The sequence below is a fragment of the Cebidichthys violaceus genome, unplaced genomic scaffold (assembly GCF_023349555.1).
Source record: "Cebidichthys violaceus isolate CVI_PGR_0920_01 unplaced genomic scaffold, fCebVio1.0.p SCAF_102, whole genome shotgun sequence".
NCBI lineage: Eukaryota > Metazoa > Chordata > Actinopteri > Perciformes > Stichaeidae > Cebidichthys > Cebidichthys violaceus.
The window spans coordinates 191,427-208,875 of record NW_027176266.1 but is presented as its reverse complement, the minus strand read 5'-3'; the positions used below and the strand labels follow the sequence as shown (position 1 = coordinate 208,875).

The 17,449-nt window shown below is 41.1% G+C and overlaps 2 protein-coding genes across 2 annotated transcripts; both read left to right on the top strand.

Annotated features, from left to right (window-relative positions):
* The first annotated feature begins 1,529 nt into the window (after positions 1-1,529).
* Positions 1,530-12,492, top strand: entpd2b (ectonucleoside triphosphate diphosphohydrolase 2b). The gene is made up of 9 exons (XM_068729644.1): positions 1,530-2,032; positions 4,584-4,701; positions 6,590-6,740; positions 8,511-8,670; positions 8,949-9,176; positions 9,720-9,989; positions 10,632-10,751; positions 11,117-11,251; positions 11,350-12,492. Exons 1-9 carry the CDS (start codon positions 1,916-1,918, stop codon positions 11,563-11,565), a joined length of 1,515 nt encoding a protein of 504 aa, XP_068585745.1. The 5' UTR covers positions 1,530-1,915; the 3' UTR covers positions 11,566-12,492.
* A 1,991-nt stretch (positions 12,493-14,483) lies between these two features.
* Positions 14,484-17,240, top strand: phpt1 (phosphohistidine phosphatase 1). The gene is made up of 3 exons (XM_068729656.1): positions 14,484-14,847; positions 16,350-16,477; positions 16,736-17,240. Exons 1-3 carry the CDS (start codon positions 14,682-14,684, stop codon positions 16,826-16,828), a joined length of 387 nt encoding a protein of 128 aa, XP_068585757.1. The 5' UTR covers positions 14,484-14,681; the 3' UTR covers positions 16,829-17,240.
* The last annotated feature ends 209 nt before the right edge of the window (positions 17,241-17,449 follow it).

The window sequence follows — 17,449 nt, the reverse complement described above, 5'->3', positions numbered from 1 at the left end:
TTAACTAATTAAATTAATCAATTCCACGGTTAGGCCAATATGTCAAATTGGTTTCAAAGCCCAGTGCTACGGGGGTTTGAGCAGAGACGTCCTTTACGGCACTTGTTCAGCGGCGTAAATCACATCACGTGATGCAGCTCAACCAATTAAATATGGGTATTCTGACAAGTTTCCTGACTCGAGTGAGATGTAGACACACAGGGGAGACGAGGAAAGAGAACGAGGAGTAGGAGAATTATTACGTGAGTCAGAGAAGTTATTTCACATGACGTTCTCCAAAGAGAGAGAAGTGGTCAGAGAGACCAGAGAGACCAGAGTCTTTAACCAAGAAGTTAGCTCATGCATGCGATTTTGAAGGGCTTTAATTTTGAAAGGCTACATCAGAATGTCCTGGTTCTCTCTGAGACAAACATTGAGATGGTCTGCTATCAAGCTGAGGTGAAATGATTTTGTAACTATGCACCATCTCCTCTAAAATCCCATCTGAAATTTGACAAATTGTCTCACGAATGTGATTTGAAGTTAGCTCATGAAGTTAGCTCATGAAATGAGAAGAACATTTATTTATGTATTTCTATGTATTATTTATAATCCAGCCACTTAAATTTGAAAACTGAGAATAATAATTGTTAAAATATAATTGATGTGTACTTTCTTTATTTGATTTAACAGTTGTTGGCTGCACAGAGACGTTGTTACTACTACTAGGCTTCTTGAATATATATGGCACTAAATAGCGCAAGTTAGATATTATTGTAATGTTCCGGACCTTTGCCCGAGGAGATTTTCTCAATTTGGACCTTTTGGAATGTTAATTGAATACCCCTGGTCTATTCCATCCGGGCCTTCAATGTCTCAAAGGTCAACTTGTCGAGTTAGCCAGTGTTGAGCTGTTGTGAGAGCTTGGAGTCAAGTTCACGTTCATCACGACCATTTGCAATGATAGATAGATAGATAGATAGATAGATAGATAGATAGATAGATAGATAGATAGATAGATAGATATCATGTTTACATCTCGGTGCTTCCAGAAGATAGGCCTATACAAACTCAGATATTATATTCATAATTGTATTAACAGTATATATTTTTGCATATTGCAAAGGATACAAACATGAAAATGAGTGCCTTGACTGACAACATGAAGAATAGCTCAAGTGCAATATTCAGAAGGTCCTTCAAAATGACTCATTATACATTCTGCTAAATTTAGACTGTCTGAATCAGAGAAGAATTTATTCAGGAAAAATAGACTTAAAAAAATAAATAAATTACATGCACAAAGAAAGTACATGCCTCCAGTGAAAACGTCATGTTGTACTTAAGCATTCAAAAGAGGGCGCAATTTGCAAGTCAAGCTGCACCCATTCACATTCAAATACTGGACTGAAACAACAAGCAGCTCTGCAGCACCGCAGTCCAAAAGGCTACAAACTGGACCTCTGCCAGACGACACTCCCCTCTTTCTCATTAATGATTGAATCATTATGATTCAGGTGTTTGTCCTCTCTCTCACTCTCTGAAATAAACACGGAAGTGATTAGTCTGACACCCTGTAGCTCCATCCTCAGTCACCGGTGAATGTGAATGAGCAGCAGCGGGTAAAACACATTTTTCCCTCCATGGCACCAGTAGCCGTGGTGCTGTTCTCATTCACTGGCCGAGGAGGATACGGTTTCAGGCGCGCGGAGGAGGACTTGACTGCGCGGGGAACATAAATTCAGGTCATACTTTGCTATCCCAAGTGAAATGTAAAACAGGAGGCAGGCAGCAGGTGAAGCGTGAGGCGGGCGGTGTTAAATGCCGGGTCCAGCGTGGAAGCCACCAGCCACGTCTCCCTGTTGGCCGCTGGTAAGTAGACGCTCAAATTTCCAGCGGGCGCAGAATCGGAGCTGCGCTTGAACGCTCGCGCTCCATGGCTCAGCACTGCGCTCACCCGGTCGTCCCCTTCGCGCTGCTGGTGTTCGGACTTGTTGCAATCCTGCTCCTGACCATCCCCACCGAGGACGTTCGGGAGGCGCCGGGGTTCATGGTAAGGTCGGTTCCGTTGGGTATTTTTGGATTAGTTTGTCAGCACGTTGAGTCTATCTGGGTAGTGTAACCAAAGCTGTGCTGGGTGCGGACAGGGAGCCCAAAAGGTGATACACACTCAAAGCATTCTGTGGCGCTAGAGGATTCTGTTACTACTTGGAGGTTGTTTAGCCTACTTCTATTTGATTTCCCTGTTAAGTTTGCATATTGCACCCTTTCTAATATTTAGAATCATGACTTTAATTAACACACTCTAATCAGCTGTTGAAGCCTAAATGTATAGAAGTTCAAGTACAACAAAATAAAGTAATATAGCCAAAGTCAAGTTGAAAGTTGTATCTCCTACAAGTGTGAACTAGTCATATTACTCTCAATTTAATAAGTCGAGATCTGGTTTAGTACAACTTGTCAACTTCATGCCATTGTGTCCTGCACTTCACACCCTCACTGTGGATCGCTTGGTTGTAATGCTGTTTCACCTAGTCTCAGAGAACAGGTAGGCTACTATGTTGTCTTTGAGATCACGTTAGTTTACTGGGACTGTTTAAAAACTTTGATGACACTGCAGATGTCATCTAGCTGATAAAAAAAGAACCCGGCTTGTGGTTCCAGAGCGCCTCCTAAATGTCCCCTTTGTTGTCTTCTGACTGACTGGATGCGTTAAGCCAAAGGCGTTCGCTGTCACAAATGATTAAACCATGTGAACGAATCACTTAATCGTGCACACTAATTAGTTGTTTTTTTTCTCTGTGACACCTCTTGGGGGTCTTTATGTTACATATAAAACATTGGAATAGTTGGAAATGCACCACAATACCCATGGAAGCACTCATTTTGTGATTTGCAGGACAAAAGCTCTCTATAGACCTGAGACTGTATGATCATTGTATTTTCTTTCACAAATTATCTTCAACTTGCGTTGACACTGCTAGTGTGGGCGGTTATCTGAGTTTTCAGGGTGGACCTCATGGCTGTGATACTGATAAACGCAATGGTACATTGTTATAAAATAATTTATATTGTAGACTTTACGTGTAGAGCGACCTACTGATTTAAGAGACATTCGGAGTGGAAAGCAAAGGTTCATTGGCTTTGGCATTCAGAGCAGGATTGCTGCACACTGTTCCCTCCGCTCCATTGTTTTTGTGTTAAATATCCCATGGTTCCTGGGATGTTTTTTTAGTATAATGTAGCCACGCTTTCACTCAGTATCAATGTGGTCGCAGAAAAAAACCCCGACATAAAAGGGTTTTTCTTATATTTTATGAGGAGATAAGTCCGACATTTCCCATAGTTCATGAAATGAAAGGTCAGAACAGATCATCAAAGCTGCTCTGTGTTCTCTGTGTTTTTTTGGCAAGTGTTAGAGCGAGTCCTCACAACTCACTGCACAGCAATAATGAGAAAATGTAATGAGAGATAACAAGCACAGCTTCCACATGTTGTTCACCTGTTGTACTGACTTGAGAAGTTGCGTGTTGAGTGTGGAACGATGTGCAGTGTGTGTTATGCATTTCTGCACGTGCACCTTTTATGTTTGTGGTCTCTTTCCTTTGCATCGTCGGTCTCATACCTTCTTGCATGGCTGGATTTCTACTGGTGTTTCCTTTTCATTTAAGCAAGTTGCTTAATATTCTACATGGCAGGGAGAGGGGAAGCAGTGTCATGGCAACAGGTTTTTCATCACGGTGGGTAGGCCGTGACATTTGAGAGAGCATTTTCCGCTTAACAACTGGGAAAGTCAGGACTCTCTCAGTTCTTAAAGCAATACTTCACCCACAAAATGAGAATATGTATATCGATTACTCTCCGTGTGTTACCTCGAATTTGCGCCAAAACCTTTTTTCTCGCGTGCCTGTTTATGTAGTGTGCTTAAGATGCAGCACCGCGCCTCACGATCACTCACTCACCTGTTTCAACTTGTTGTGAGTTTGCCCTGAAAGATGAGTATGTTTTGTTTTGGCTAATAGCACACAATTAAAAAAAATATATGTATGTATGTATGTATCTATACGTACAAGACCAAAGTCCTACTTCAAAGTGCTAAAATCTTAATCAGCAATGTCAATAAGATTGAAAATTTCGATCTGCTTCACAGAGACTTCAACTTCAACCAAACCTCGTCTTTAGATGACAATCGGTTCAAATCAAACTCCAACTAACGTATGCTCGTGTACACACTAGAAAAAACATTATTAAATTGTGAAACATTTTCTTTTTTAAAGTCAAGTCAGAAACTTTACCTATACCACAAAGGTGGAGATGCGCAGTGATAAAGGTTCTGTGTATTTATAGAAAAGCAAATGCAATCAGTTTCTGTCCATCATAAATGTAAAAGAACACCACGAGGGGTAACCTTTTTGAAGTTTGCGCTACAAGTTATTCTCGTTTGCAGCTAAACGTCTTCCAGGCGCCAAAATCCAGGTCACACAGCCTCCACCGTGAATGTCTTTCATGCTCTTCTGTCTTTTTTAGCGCCCCTTTTATAAGGCTGTCTGTACAATAACCTCTCTCCATGTGTTTTCTTTTCTTCTGCCTGTTGCTCTCTGTAGTACGGGATTGTCTTGGATGCTGGCTCTTCGCACACAGCTCTGTACATATACAAGTGGCCAGCGGACAAGCAAAATGGAACGGGCGTGGTCACCCAGCACAGTGAATGTCACGTTAAAGGTAAATGTCAGCGCTCCCTTCAACCAAAAAAAAAATGACACATGTTTTGCATATTAAACACTCTGGGTACCAATACTCGCACACTTCAGAGGTGGCTCTGAAAAGCTTTGTCTTCACAGAGGACAGCGTCTGTAGCCAGATCAGTCCAACAGCCAGAAGCACCTTAGTATTACTTTAGGCCCCAGGGCTACGGGTGTTTAGGAGGCCCTTCTCTCCCTTCACAATAAAGGACAGCCACACATAGTTAATGGGGTGCCCTCCTGATTAGTAAACATAATATCAGTATAAGACAATGCATCGACAAAAAGTCGAGACAAGGTTATCGGCCAAGTAGGCCACGAGAAAATCAGTTGTTTTTAGTGACTTTGTCTTGCGTTGATAACTTACTGAGGCCTCGGATTGTTCGCGTATCAACTGTAAGGTTTAACAGTGGACGACATGACTTTAACATGCTCTGCACTATTTGTCACAATTCATTCATATCGACTGAACCGAATTTGACGTATCATTAAGATATATATATATATATATATATATATATATATACAGTAAATAAGCATATCATTTAATGATTGTCTAAACCACATACAAACGTACGCAATATTGAACTATTTAATATGTTAAATAGTTATAAAATACTATTTTATTTGTTGTTGCATTAAAAAGTTTGGAAAAAAAAGACTTTGAGTGTCAGGGGCCGCCCATAAAAACCAGTTCATCATAGCTATGAACGGGAAACCTCTGTGACTTCCCTGTTCATAGCTTAGTCATTGTTTAGTTTTTTTGACCAATATATGGCTTCTGTTTGACACCAGCACAGTTAGCTACCTGTCCACCACGGCGAAGATTAGCATGTCAAGCTGCTAACCACATAGTTCGAAGTTGAAGCCGTGCATTTTGGCATATTTCAGCGAGAGTGTTTGGAACATACAGAGTATATGTACGTACAGCAAAGTAGAAAAAGATTTACGCTGCAGGATGAAGACGTGTTAGCACTTTCTTGGCTCACTAGCGTGAAATAAAAGCTGTGTATGTAGCAATTTTGTCAAGTGTGAAAATGTGAGTGGTTATAAGATAATGTGCATACAAACTGGAATCGGTAGAATAAGCTGTGGGAGTGGTTTGAAAGGTTTTTATGGACGTTATGATAAATGTTATGCTACGCTCGCGTCGTGCGGAAGTAGCTGAGGTTCAGGCGACTGTAAGAGAGCACGCTACAAACACGTCAGCCTCCTTTCAAGCCTTCAGAGTGTGAACTTTTTACATTTTAAAACACTGGTGTTTCTTGGGACATGCAATAGTAGGTGGGATCTGGAAGAGTGTCAGCTGTTTCCTGTGAATGGCTGATGTTGTCACAGCTGAGTGCACCAAGGGAAGTAGCTCTTTTGTCTCGGGCCATCGTGAATCAGGAATGAGTCAGAGTTCAGCTCTGCTTTGCCACCCGTGTCCCGCCAAAAGGTCCTAATGCATCTTGGCTTAGATAAACAAATGTTTATTTTGTTCCAATTAGTCATGAACATGGCGTTGACATTGTCAAGTTTCAAAAAAGTGAAAAGGCCACAGTGAGAAGTGAACTTTGATCCCTATGTCTGAGAATGATTCGTATAAATTAAAATCAGACAATTCAAAGACTACAAGAGTCCTCAGAAATGATACGTAACATTTGTAGTCCTCACAGGGACTTCTGCTAACAGTAAAGAATAACACTTTATGTTCTATAAGTTGATTTTTTCAAAGGGGATTATCATGCACTCTTTTTTTCCTGGGTGGCTGTGGGAAATCTCTAGTCTTGTGGGTGTGATCGATTTGCACCATGATGACAGCAACAAGATCCTACACGTCCATCAGAGTTTGTTTTTTTTCTTCTACCTGTTGATCGCCGGCTCAGGCGGAGGGATCTCCAGCTATGCGGGCCAACAGGGAGCAGCAGGGCAGAGCTTAGAGGCATGTCTGGACCAGGCAGTGAAGGACATCCCCAAAGAAAGACACCAGCTCACACCTGTGTACCTGGGAGCCACAGCTGGCATGAGGCTTCTGAAGTGAGTCAAAGTGTGTGTGTGTGTGTGTGTGTGTGTGTGTGTGTGTGTGTGTGTGTGTGTGTGTGTGTGTGTGTGTGTGTGTGTGTGTGTGTGTGTGTGTGTGTGTGTGTGTGTGTGTGTGTGTGTGTGAGAGAGAGAGAGTCCAGACTGTCTCTGTCTGTGTTTATTTTGTTGTGTTTCTACATGACTTAGTAGGAACACAACAATGTAGTTCTGTGAATGTAACACTGTCACGCGCTAATCCTTTTGTACAGTGTGACAATAATAAAACGGTAAAGCAATAAGGTGCTCTTCAAAACATAATTACTGTATGTACAATATAAACCGAACAAACTACTGTGAGTTGGTGCCTCTTGATTTCCCTGCTTGTAAACGTTCCTCAGCGTTGCTCCAGTAGATTTATGAATCTCATAATAAGTAGCAATAGGCAGTATGCTGTAAACATAACTGGAGTAAGTATTCATGGGTGAGGTTCGCTGTTGTGGCATGGATGTCAAGACATTTTTCTACAAGCTATCCACACCTTCCTTCTGGTCTAATTAGAAATCTGATAAACCGATAAACGGTGTGACTGCATGAAGCTTTGAGAGCACAAAGCTGGGGCTGTTGACCGAGCTGTCAGAGGTGGATGTGGAAATCATTTGCACAGTGCAAACTTAAGCTACATAAAAGCTACAGTGTGAATGAGAGGCAAGACACAGTCTGCCTATTTGTCATCTTTCTCTAAACAATAGGGCGGTGCCGGGTTAATAAAAACAAAAAACACAATCAAACTGGTTTGATTTTAAGCCAAACACCGGACCAGTGTACCGAATTTTAGGTGACGCACTTGACTCCGCAGCCGCTCCCGAGTGGAGCTTGACGAGACCTACAGTACGCTTGATTCATACTTGCTGATTGAAGTATAACGATCTCACATCGTTTTAGAACAACAACAGCATTACTAATTCTAGGCACAGGAGCTCATCCTCATCATCCAACTCTGGCATCATTTATTTTTTTTAGTTGTGTTGAGACAAACTCATATGGAACTATTGAATCACGCCTGTCAAATGAATCAAAGATCGCGGGTCCAAGTCAAAAAGAAATATGAGCGAGCACATGAGTGAGAGTGTAGCGACTCCTGCAGAGTTTACACGTTGCCTCGACTTTGTTCTTCATCTCGCCTCTTTCGTCGGCTTCAAATCCAAAATGTTGGCGTATTGGTGTATTGGTTTGTTTTCTTTGTCTCGTGACCCCAAAAAACACATGAACTTTCCTTCCCCCCTCCCCCCTCTACTGAGATTTGATCTCTTTCTTGTCTCAGCCTGTGACACAGAAGCGGCTCCTTAAATGTAAATGTTTAAATGTTTATCACGTTGTCATATTGCCTTTAACCAATGACATACAAGTTGGATGTAGCGCTGTGACGTTGTTGCCACAGGTTTCTCTTTAATTTGCCTGAACGTGTCAAAATGACAAACGTCGACTCAACTGTTTTGCATGAAATCAAACTTAAGCTTGTGCAAACCGAACTGGCAAAACCAGAAATTGATCCAGCTCTACTAAACATCCCTTTGCACTCGAAACATGTTGGCACTAATGTAACTCCTTACGGTGTACATAAATGCACTAATTTAACTGTATAGTAGTAAATCCTTACGACGTGGCTCAGCTGATCTAGTGTCAGAGGTCAGCAGTGAAACAGTGAGTTTTAAACAAGGTTTGTGAAAACAGATTTTCAGCTGTAACAATTTAGTAAGAGAAGACTCTTTTTTTTTTCCTAACAAGCATCTCAAGCCCAGAGCTGTCAGTTCAGATTCTGCAGGAGGTGGGCCACAAAATCCAGTCCTACCCATTCAGCTATCGGGGGGCGGCCATACTGAGCGGTCAAGAGGAGGGGGCGTACGGCTGGGTCACCGTCAACTACCTCTTAGAGAACTTCATAAAGGTACCGTGTTTTGGGAGTCGGTATGTTTCATCTTAATCAACTCAGACGATGATTTGTAGCAATGTACAGCAACGATGGTGCTAAAAAAAAAAAAAAGCAGATTGCATTTAAATAATTCTGTTCAAATATTTAATTCTTGCACTTTATTGTTGCAAAGGTGGTCTCTTTAAAGCGTATTTAGCAGGTGACTGATGACACCTAGTGGCCTCTGCAACACTGATGCTCATATACCACTATTCCCATTATCTTCTTCAATTTCCCTTCTCATTTCTCCACAGTATGGTTTCGTGGGGCGCTGGTTCAGCCCCGGCAGGCCCACAGTGGGAGCGCTCGATTTCGGCGGGGCGTCCACCCAGATAACATTTGCGACTCAGGAGGAACTAGAGGACCAGCAGGACATGATGAAGCTTCGCCTTTATGGCCACGAGTACTCTCTGTACACACACAGCTTCCTGTGCTACGGGCAGGACCAGGTCCTCAAGAGGCTGCTGGCTCACATAGTGAAGGTAGTGGAAGACGACACGCTCACTGAAACTGAAATGAAACAACCTGCTAGGTACTGTGTCATCGTACATATATATTTTCTGTATATAGATGTAGTGCATAAAGAAGTCTTTATAGTATTTATTTATAACAAGGGGAGAGTTAGTGGACTTGTTTTCTCTCTTCAGGATCCAGACATTAATGTTAGTGTCTTCACTAAACAATACACGGATTAATTTCTATGCAACATACAGCTTTATGAGTTGCTTTGTATGTACATTCAGAATTCAGACATATCAATGTTTCCTATATGGTAGTTAAAGGGACAGTGTGTAGGATTTGATGGCATCTAGAGGTGTGGTTGCTCGCTCCTCCCTTTCCAAGAGTGCAAAAACAAGTCCGGCGATATCGACATTTGAGAGAATGAACTTGAAATTGGTTGGGTTCTCATTACTCAACTATCTTTCACATTTGATGTTTTTGGAAAATTGCAAAATTATACATGTGCATTTTTAAAGATCTAATTCTACAACTATTTTGAATGGATATCTCTCTGTCTCTCTCAGTCTCAGGGTTACTCTGGGTCAGTCACTCACCCCTGCTACCCTGCAGGCCACAATAGAACTTTAATGTTGAACAGTATATTCAACTCACCGTGTACTGCGAAGTACAAACCCAGCTCCTACGACTCCCAGGCTTCTCTGACAATACAAGGCAGCGGGCATTATGAACACTGTCTGAGCAACGTGTCCGAGATCTTCTCCTTCGACGGCTGTCCGTTCTCCCAGTGCTCCTTTGATAAAGTCTTCCAGCCAAATGTCACCGGTGGCTTCATGGTAAGAAAGGCTGGAGGGGGCAGATGACACAGAGGGGTTGTACACACTGGTAGCTTTATAGACTAGACAAGGAGGACAAACAAGTCCTTATTGATTTTAAGTGGTGTAAGACAATTTTTAAAACAAATACATACAGTTGGTCTATATCTGTGTATTTCAATAACTTCCATGAAGAATGTAATATCCATAAACTATGTCACTTAGTTGGGTCGTCCATTAACTCAATATAAGAAAAGGGGTCCCTCAAGGAAAAAGTTTGTGAACCATTGATATAAAAGACCTTTGCATTTGGACCATTAGTTACCTAAAAAGTGAGCAGAATGGATTTAAGATCTTCCCTTCAGTAAAAGTAAAACACCACAATATAAAAATATTGCATTACAAGTAAAAGTCCTGCATTCAAAAATATACTCAGGGAAAAATAATTGCAGCAAGAAATGTAGTCATTCAAGATTACAATTTTCACAGTAGGCTACACTTTAGAATGAGCACAATATAGCCTCAATGTGCAAATAGAAACATAGGCTGTGAACATTATTTGTGTCTAAATGTGTTCAATTTCTCTTCTAGGTAGTTTAATTTCCATGCGGTATTAATTGCCCCAATCTGAGTTTTGTATTTTGTCCTCTTTCTGTGCACCAGGCGTTCTCTGCGTTCTACTACATTCACTCCTTCCTGCAGCATACCACCAGTATCACTGCGAGCACTCCTTCACAACTGGAGGAGGCCTCCAAAACTGTGTGCAGGATGACTTTCAACGAAGTAATGTTTTGTTTTTTTATTTATGTGCCATTGGTTTTGATGTGTCTTTTTTTCGTGTCTGCGAATGTGCAGAGTTGTGTGGTTTACGACCAAATACCTGCAAAGCTATCGACGTGCCCATCAGCCTGAGGTGTACGTTGTGTTTTATTGCTAATGAGCAATAGCAGCATGCTAAAACGCCAAATCAAAATGGTGAACGTGGTACACATTATACCCGCTAAGCATCATCATGTGAGCGTAGCGATTGTGAGCGTGTTAACATCGTCCTATTAGCGCTTAGCTCAAAGCACCACTGTGCATTTTAACGTTATGTCTACATTCTGTTCTGCAACATTGTAAGACGGTCTTGGGTTTTTTTGTTCCAGATGCTGCTTCTGGCGCCGAAGCTAAAGTCTCGTCTGCAGGACTACTGTGCTATGTCTGTGTACGTTAAGATTCTCATGTTGAGAGGATACGGCTTCGATGAGACATCGTTCCCACGCATTTCCTTCCAGAAGAAGGTGAGAACTTTATCATCGTTTCACCAAAATGTATATCCTCCATGCTCATTTGCACACAAATAAAAGACCACCGTTTTCCACTTTTGCTGATCCTCCAGGCAGGGGACGCCTCGTTGGGTTGGGCTCTGGGCTACATGCTAAGTTTGAGCAGTTTGCTGCCGGCAGAGACGGTGGGGCTGAGGAAGGCCCTGACCCCGGGAGCGTGGGGAACGCTAATCTTTCTCTTTGTCCTCCTGCTCGCGGCGGTCCTGGTCTTCATCGTACTCCAAGCTCACGGTGGGAAGAAGAAAGGAGGCAATGAAAGCACCATCTAGATACTTTAACGCCGTACAGTGCAGTCAGAAAGCAGTAAGGCGGCAACAGGTTTTTGCTTGTGTTGTGTCTGTATTACACAGCGTTGGATCTAAAACAAAACTGTGAGGTTAAAGAGCTGAATTTGAGCTTTATTTAAAGGTCCAGTGTGTAGCATTTCTGGGGATCTAGTCACAGAAATGGAATGTAATATACATAACTAAGTTTTCATTAGTGTATAATCACCTGAAACTAGGAATCGTTGTGTTTTCCTTACCTTAGAATAAGCTCTTCATATCTACATAGGGAGCGGGTCCTCTTCATGGAGACCGCCATGTCGCACCATCACGTTTCTACAGTAGCCCAGAACGGACAAACTGACTGGTTCTAGAGACAGCCTTTCGCGTTTTTACGTAAGGGAGTGGTGAGCGGATGGGTAGTCAGTTGATTACAGCCTACAGCCTCACCACTAGATGCTACAAGTCATACACACTGCTCCTTTATTAAGGGTGTTCACATTATAATGGGAGAACAGTGTAGGAACTGTATCTATTTTCACATACATGGACTCCAAAACATGGAGACCACACTGCATATTCACTGATTGCTAATTAGTTGTATAATTAGAATCACTTTATTTTGAAAGGGACTGCATAAAAAAACGACTCCAGCTTTAACTTCACAGTCCTTTTTTTTGTCATTATAAATCCAATGTAGTGGAGTACAGAGCCAACACAATAAAAACATGTCACAGAGCGACTACTGTCTGATCAGCTGTCGGTTTAAGAGCAGAGCACACTGACACTACAGGGGAGGTCTGAATGTCATTTTTATTCTTGAAAAATCCAACCAACATTTGATTGTGTGGAATGTAAAAAGGTCCAGCGTTTTGGGACTGTACTCTGAGGCCCTGTTGCAGTAAAATGAAGCACATTGTGGAGATAACTACCAGTTTAATATGATATATATATATATATATATATATATATATATATATATATATATATATATATATATATATATATATATATATATATATTCAAAGATGTTTTTCAAGTGGCAGCTTTTATTCAGTGTCTGCCCAGATAAACTTTAAATCATTCAAGCTAAGATTCAAATTTATTTGAATAGCATAATATCAACACATTTCCGAGTGGTAGAAATATAAAAATAATGTGATGATAGCAAATAGCCAGAAAGGACTGATGTGTCTTTAAGTTACTGAACAAAACTTGCATCTAACCTTCCAAAAGAAAAACGTATTTACTCAGACTTTAAGTTTATATTTGTCTTTTTTGACAGTAACACATGTTTTAGTCATGAATTCACCACTTTACTTTAGACAATAGTAGTAGTGATCAGTTTACGTTGAGAGTGGTTGTTTTTGTATCCGACGTGTGTGGTGGTGTTGTACTGCATTGTGTTATATTCATGGGACATATTTTTATATTTTGCACCATAAAACTAGAATTTAAGGACTGGTTTGTTGGATTGGATTACACCCAAAAGCAATTTGACCCTCAAAAAGAAATAACCATTTTAAAGAAATGTATGCTGCAACATAAAGACATTCCAATATGTACTCAGGTGTGCTGGCATTAAAAGCCAAAGGCAACTCTTGGCATGCAGCTGTGCTGAATTTAGATGTTGGTTGCAGTAATTCAGTGTGTCTGTGCCTTTTCCAAGAGCTTCTCAGATAGCCCCTGTGTGTGTTGAATATCGATGTATACTGTAGCATCTTTCAAACGATTCTTGTGGCATTATGTTTTTTGCTAAAAGAAACAATTGGTGAAAATTGGTGCAGATTACAGTCAGTCAAGTGTGGAAATACATTTAACTAATTTTACACCTTACCAACATTTTCACTAGAATCAGCCATCTTAAATGATTAATTCATATAAAGTCAATGTGAATTTTGTATGATTTCATCGTATTGTTTCCTCGCTCTCTGTGTGGTCATGTGTGTGTTTTACCCCAGATAACAAAATAAATGTTTTGTATTCGGGTCCTTTACACTCTTATGCGCCTTTTCTTCCTTCGGTTTGCTTTGGACTACAACTACCAAAATACTTTGCTCTAAAGTATTTGGCTTGTTCTGATGACTTCCTGCATTGCCCTCAAAAGAAATATTACTTCAGATAGTTTAACAGTGATGTGATTTGTAATGTAAGTTGCTGATAAATCGTCCTATTTCTTCGGTGAACTCACAGCTTGAGTAATGGGGGTCAGTAAAAGAATTAGAATATAATAAGATGGAACAAATGAAGGACAAAATACAAGAAAGTGTATTGGTTAATGTGCTTGATTTATTAGCTTATGACATAATTATGATATGATCGGATGAATAAATGCAGGAGAACAAAAAAGTAATTCAAGTGTAGCAATATCAGAATTAGTAAAAAAAACAAACAATACAAAACAAACAAGAATAACCATGGCAGGTAATGTCAATAAGGAAAAAAAATACATTCAGCAAAGGGTTGCAGGATTTTAACCTGGGTGAAGACGAACAGGAGAAGACTTTAAAAGTCATTTTCTGTTTTAAAATATCCTCTAAAATCACTATTCCTGAGTTTTTCTCTATCATGTCATTAGACGTGTCATTTCATCCAGAGTTGTGTTCTCTCACCTCTGCTGTACTCACCACACACCACTATGTGTGTGTCATCACATACAGAATCCACAATCAGTATGGCAAGAATGGGTGATAACGAAACTGCATAACATCCATATAATAAACAAAGACATAAGGACTTACAAGATCATGAGTAAAGAACATACTGTAGTGTGGTGTAAGTGGTCAAGGCAGAGAATGCTTGTTTAGCTTCTGAAATGAGTACAGGATTGACTGGGAAAACCTCAGCTCCAGAAGATGGCAGTAGTGCTTTTATTTTGAAGGCTGTGAGCAGAAGTGATTTAAATTCTAGCTCGCAATGCGGAAGCAGACGCGACTGTGAGGTTTCCGGTTTCTGTTGCAATGACTTCCTGCTGGTCCGTTCGCGTCTAAAACAAGAAAAATATAACCGGGCTTGAGAGCTGTTCAGCTTTCTACGTAGACGCAGACACGGAGTTCGCAGGGAAAATTTACGCAGTTTGTCTGTTTGCGTGTCTGCTAGTTTGCTCGCTGAGTAGCCTAGAGATGTGCACGCAGACGAGGGCTGCGGCTCTCATGGCCAACATACCGCGGGTGGACATCGACCCGTCCGGCGTGTTTAAGTACGTCCTGATCCGAGTGCACAGCAAAGAGGAGGGGGACGACTCGGAGATAGATATAGTCCGAGGATACGCCTGGGCCGAGTACCACGGTGAGTCCGGGGCGCTAACGCCGTCCATCGCAGAACACGAGACCTGCACGGTGCGTTAGCTAGCGGCTACACTCGGTGTTCAGCTTATTATCGTCCCCCTAGAGAGAGAGATAACGTTGCATTGGCTAGAGGCTGTACAAAATAACTACTGTCAGATGCCAGTTTATTAGGAACACCTAGCTAAAACTAATGCAGTCTAATAAAATAGTGCTGCGTGAAATCCTACCTTCAGTCCAGTCGACTGTTTGTTCACGATACTCATTCTGGATGATGTAGTTGATGGTGCTCTTGAATTGTATTATGAATACTGAGAGGCGTTTTTAATACTTATAGAAACACCTGCCAATACAATGAACTGCCTCCTAAATGACCACGGCTAACATGGTTGGTTATGGCAGAGTAAAATATGAATGAAACATGCTACTGTGCGTACTACGCCTCTTCCTTTGTTTGCAGTGTTGTGATTGAATTTTAATGGTGGAATAGAAAATCCCTTTCCTAATGGAAACACGATTCATTTAATTATTAAAGACTAAAAGGCATTAAACAGATGTTTCCATTATGACACAGTAAATTCATGCATAAAAAGGGAATATACATAACTATTTGTGTTGTGTTCCTCTTAGTTTCTTTCTTAAACTTATGCATTTAAAATCTTCCATAGGACTTACACAGACTCCATGGGTGACATCGGCTTGCATAACTGTGCCTGCTGCAATAATATGCAACGTCGTTCAGTCATCCTCACACTGAGAGGAAAATTCCCATGAACGTATAAAGCTGTATGTAGATTAATGTGACCTACATGTTGCTATGTCTCTTGTGGTGTCAGACACACCAAGCAACACCCTAAACGACGACTGTCGGAGCACAAAACAGCATCCGTACAGGCAGTTTAGATTATGCGACTGCAAAATCACAGTTAAGCCCTCGTCCGTTTAAATTCTGTGGGATTGCAGAAGTCACTAGAAGGAGGTGTGTGTTTTAAAGAAACCGGCCCAGAGAGAAATCATTTGGATATACTCGACACTATGACACCTAATGGGCCGAATGATGTCTCCAACTTAAAATGCTTTTTTTTCTTCTTTTTTTTAAAGTTAGGACTGTTGGTAGAATATGAATGTGACCTCTGACCCCTTTACGATGTGGGATCATTAGTAGAACTAGCCTATGATGGAAAATGAATGAGGTTTATTCAAGTGTCCCTTTGAACGCCATCTAGTGTCTGGTCTTAATGTTAACCAATGATGACTAGAAACAGGGTTTTATGAAGCTTGATATTGTATTTTATGGGGTTTAGATCAGAATTAGAACCTATGTTGGTCCATGTTTTCCTATTGATGTCAAGATCTGTGATTCAAATTACTCTCCTATCATAAACAAAATGTATGAATGCTGAGCCTGCTGTGTTTTCTATTGTTCCATATTATAACTGGAGGTGAAATGTACTATAAAGTGCATTGTTTATGCATTCCTCACCCATCCCTTGCCTTTTCTTGCAGCTGATATCTATGACAAGGTGTCGGAGGAGCTGGAGAAGGGCGGCCACCTGGACTGTGAGTGTATCGGAGGAGGGAGGATCAGCCACGACCCCCAGGCCAAGAAGCTCCACGTCTACGGATACTCAATAGTGAGAGAATTCAGCTCAATAACAACTGTGATGACGGTGACAGTACATAAGAGTAAACGTGCCATGAAAGCACAACTCTGAGCTGAAAGAGGCTGAAAAGCTCCACATCGCTGCAGAGTTGTCTGATGATAAGCGATGGGTTCGTCACTAGGATCCCGTTCACGTCATCATTAAATTCATCGTTAAATATTGATGATTTCAGCTTAAATAAGTGGTTCAACTCTGATGCAACGTTGACGTGTATCTTTTTCGTTGCAGGGATTTGGAAGAGCAAACCACGCTGTAGCTACTGAGAAGCTGAAGGCTCAGTATCCAGACTATGAGGTGACCTGGGACAATGAAGGATACTGAACTGACCTAAGATCAGCCTCTGGCGGGCGCCCTTTCTCCTGGACTGACATGGCACTTATCAGTAACATTATTATCCTCATTAGGAACCACACAGAGTCCGATAACAAGCTTTTTTTCGTACCACATTGATAATCCAAGACTAAGACTGACGAGCAGCGACGGGTCTGTTTAGAAGAAGAGCCTTTTTTGGGGCTTTTTATGTTACAATTTGAGTAAAGAAATAGCAAACAATGTTGTTTTTCACATTTTTACTCTAATTAGTGTGAATAAATAACTGGTCCTGACATGCAGTCCCTCACCGACTTGTTGTAGAGTCACATAGCCTCGTAAATATGACCTAATCACTAAGATATGTTGGAACTGTAGATGCTTTTGTTGTGATGTACGTTTCATAAATGTTTCCTAAAAACTGCTTTTAAGCTGTGTGCACACTGTGTTCCTTCTGTCGCAGAGCAAAAAAAAAAAAAAGAACCTTATCTTCATCTTGTCCAACAGCAGTTTTATCGACAGCCATCGACTGTAAACTGCTGAAGAATGACCTTAATTAAATCCGGGTAGATAAGACGAAATGAACTTGATGATCTTCCAAGACTATATTGTGCTGAAGTGTTTTGAAAGTCT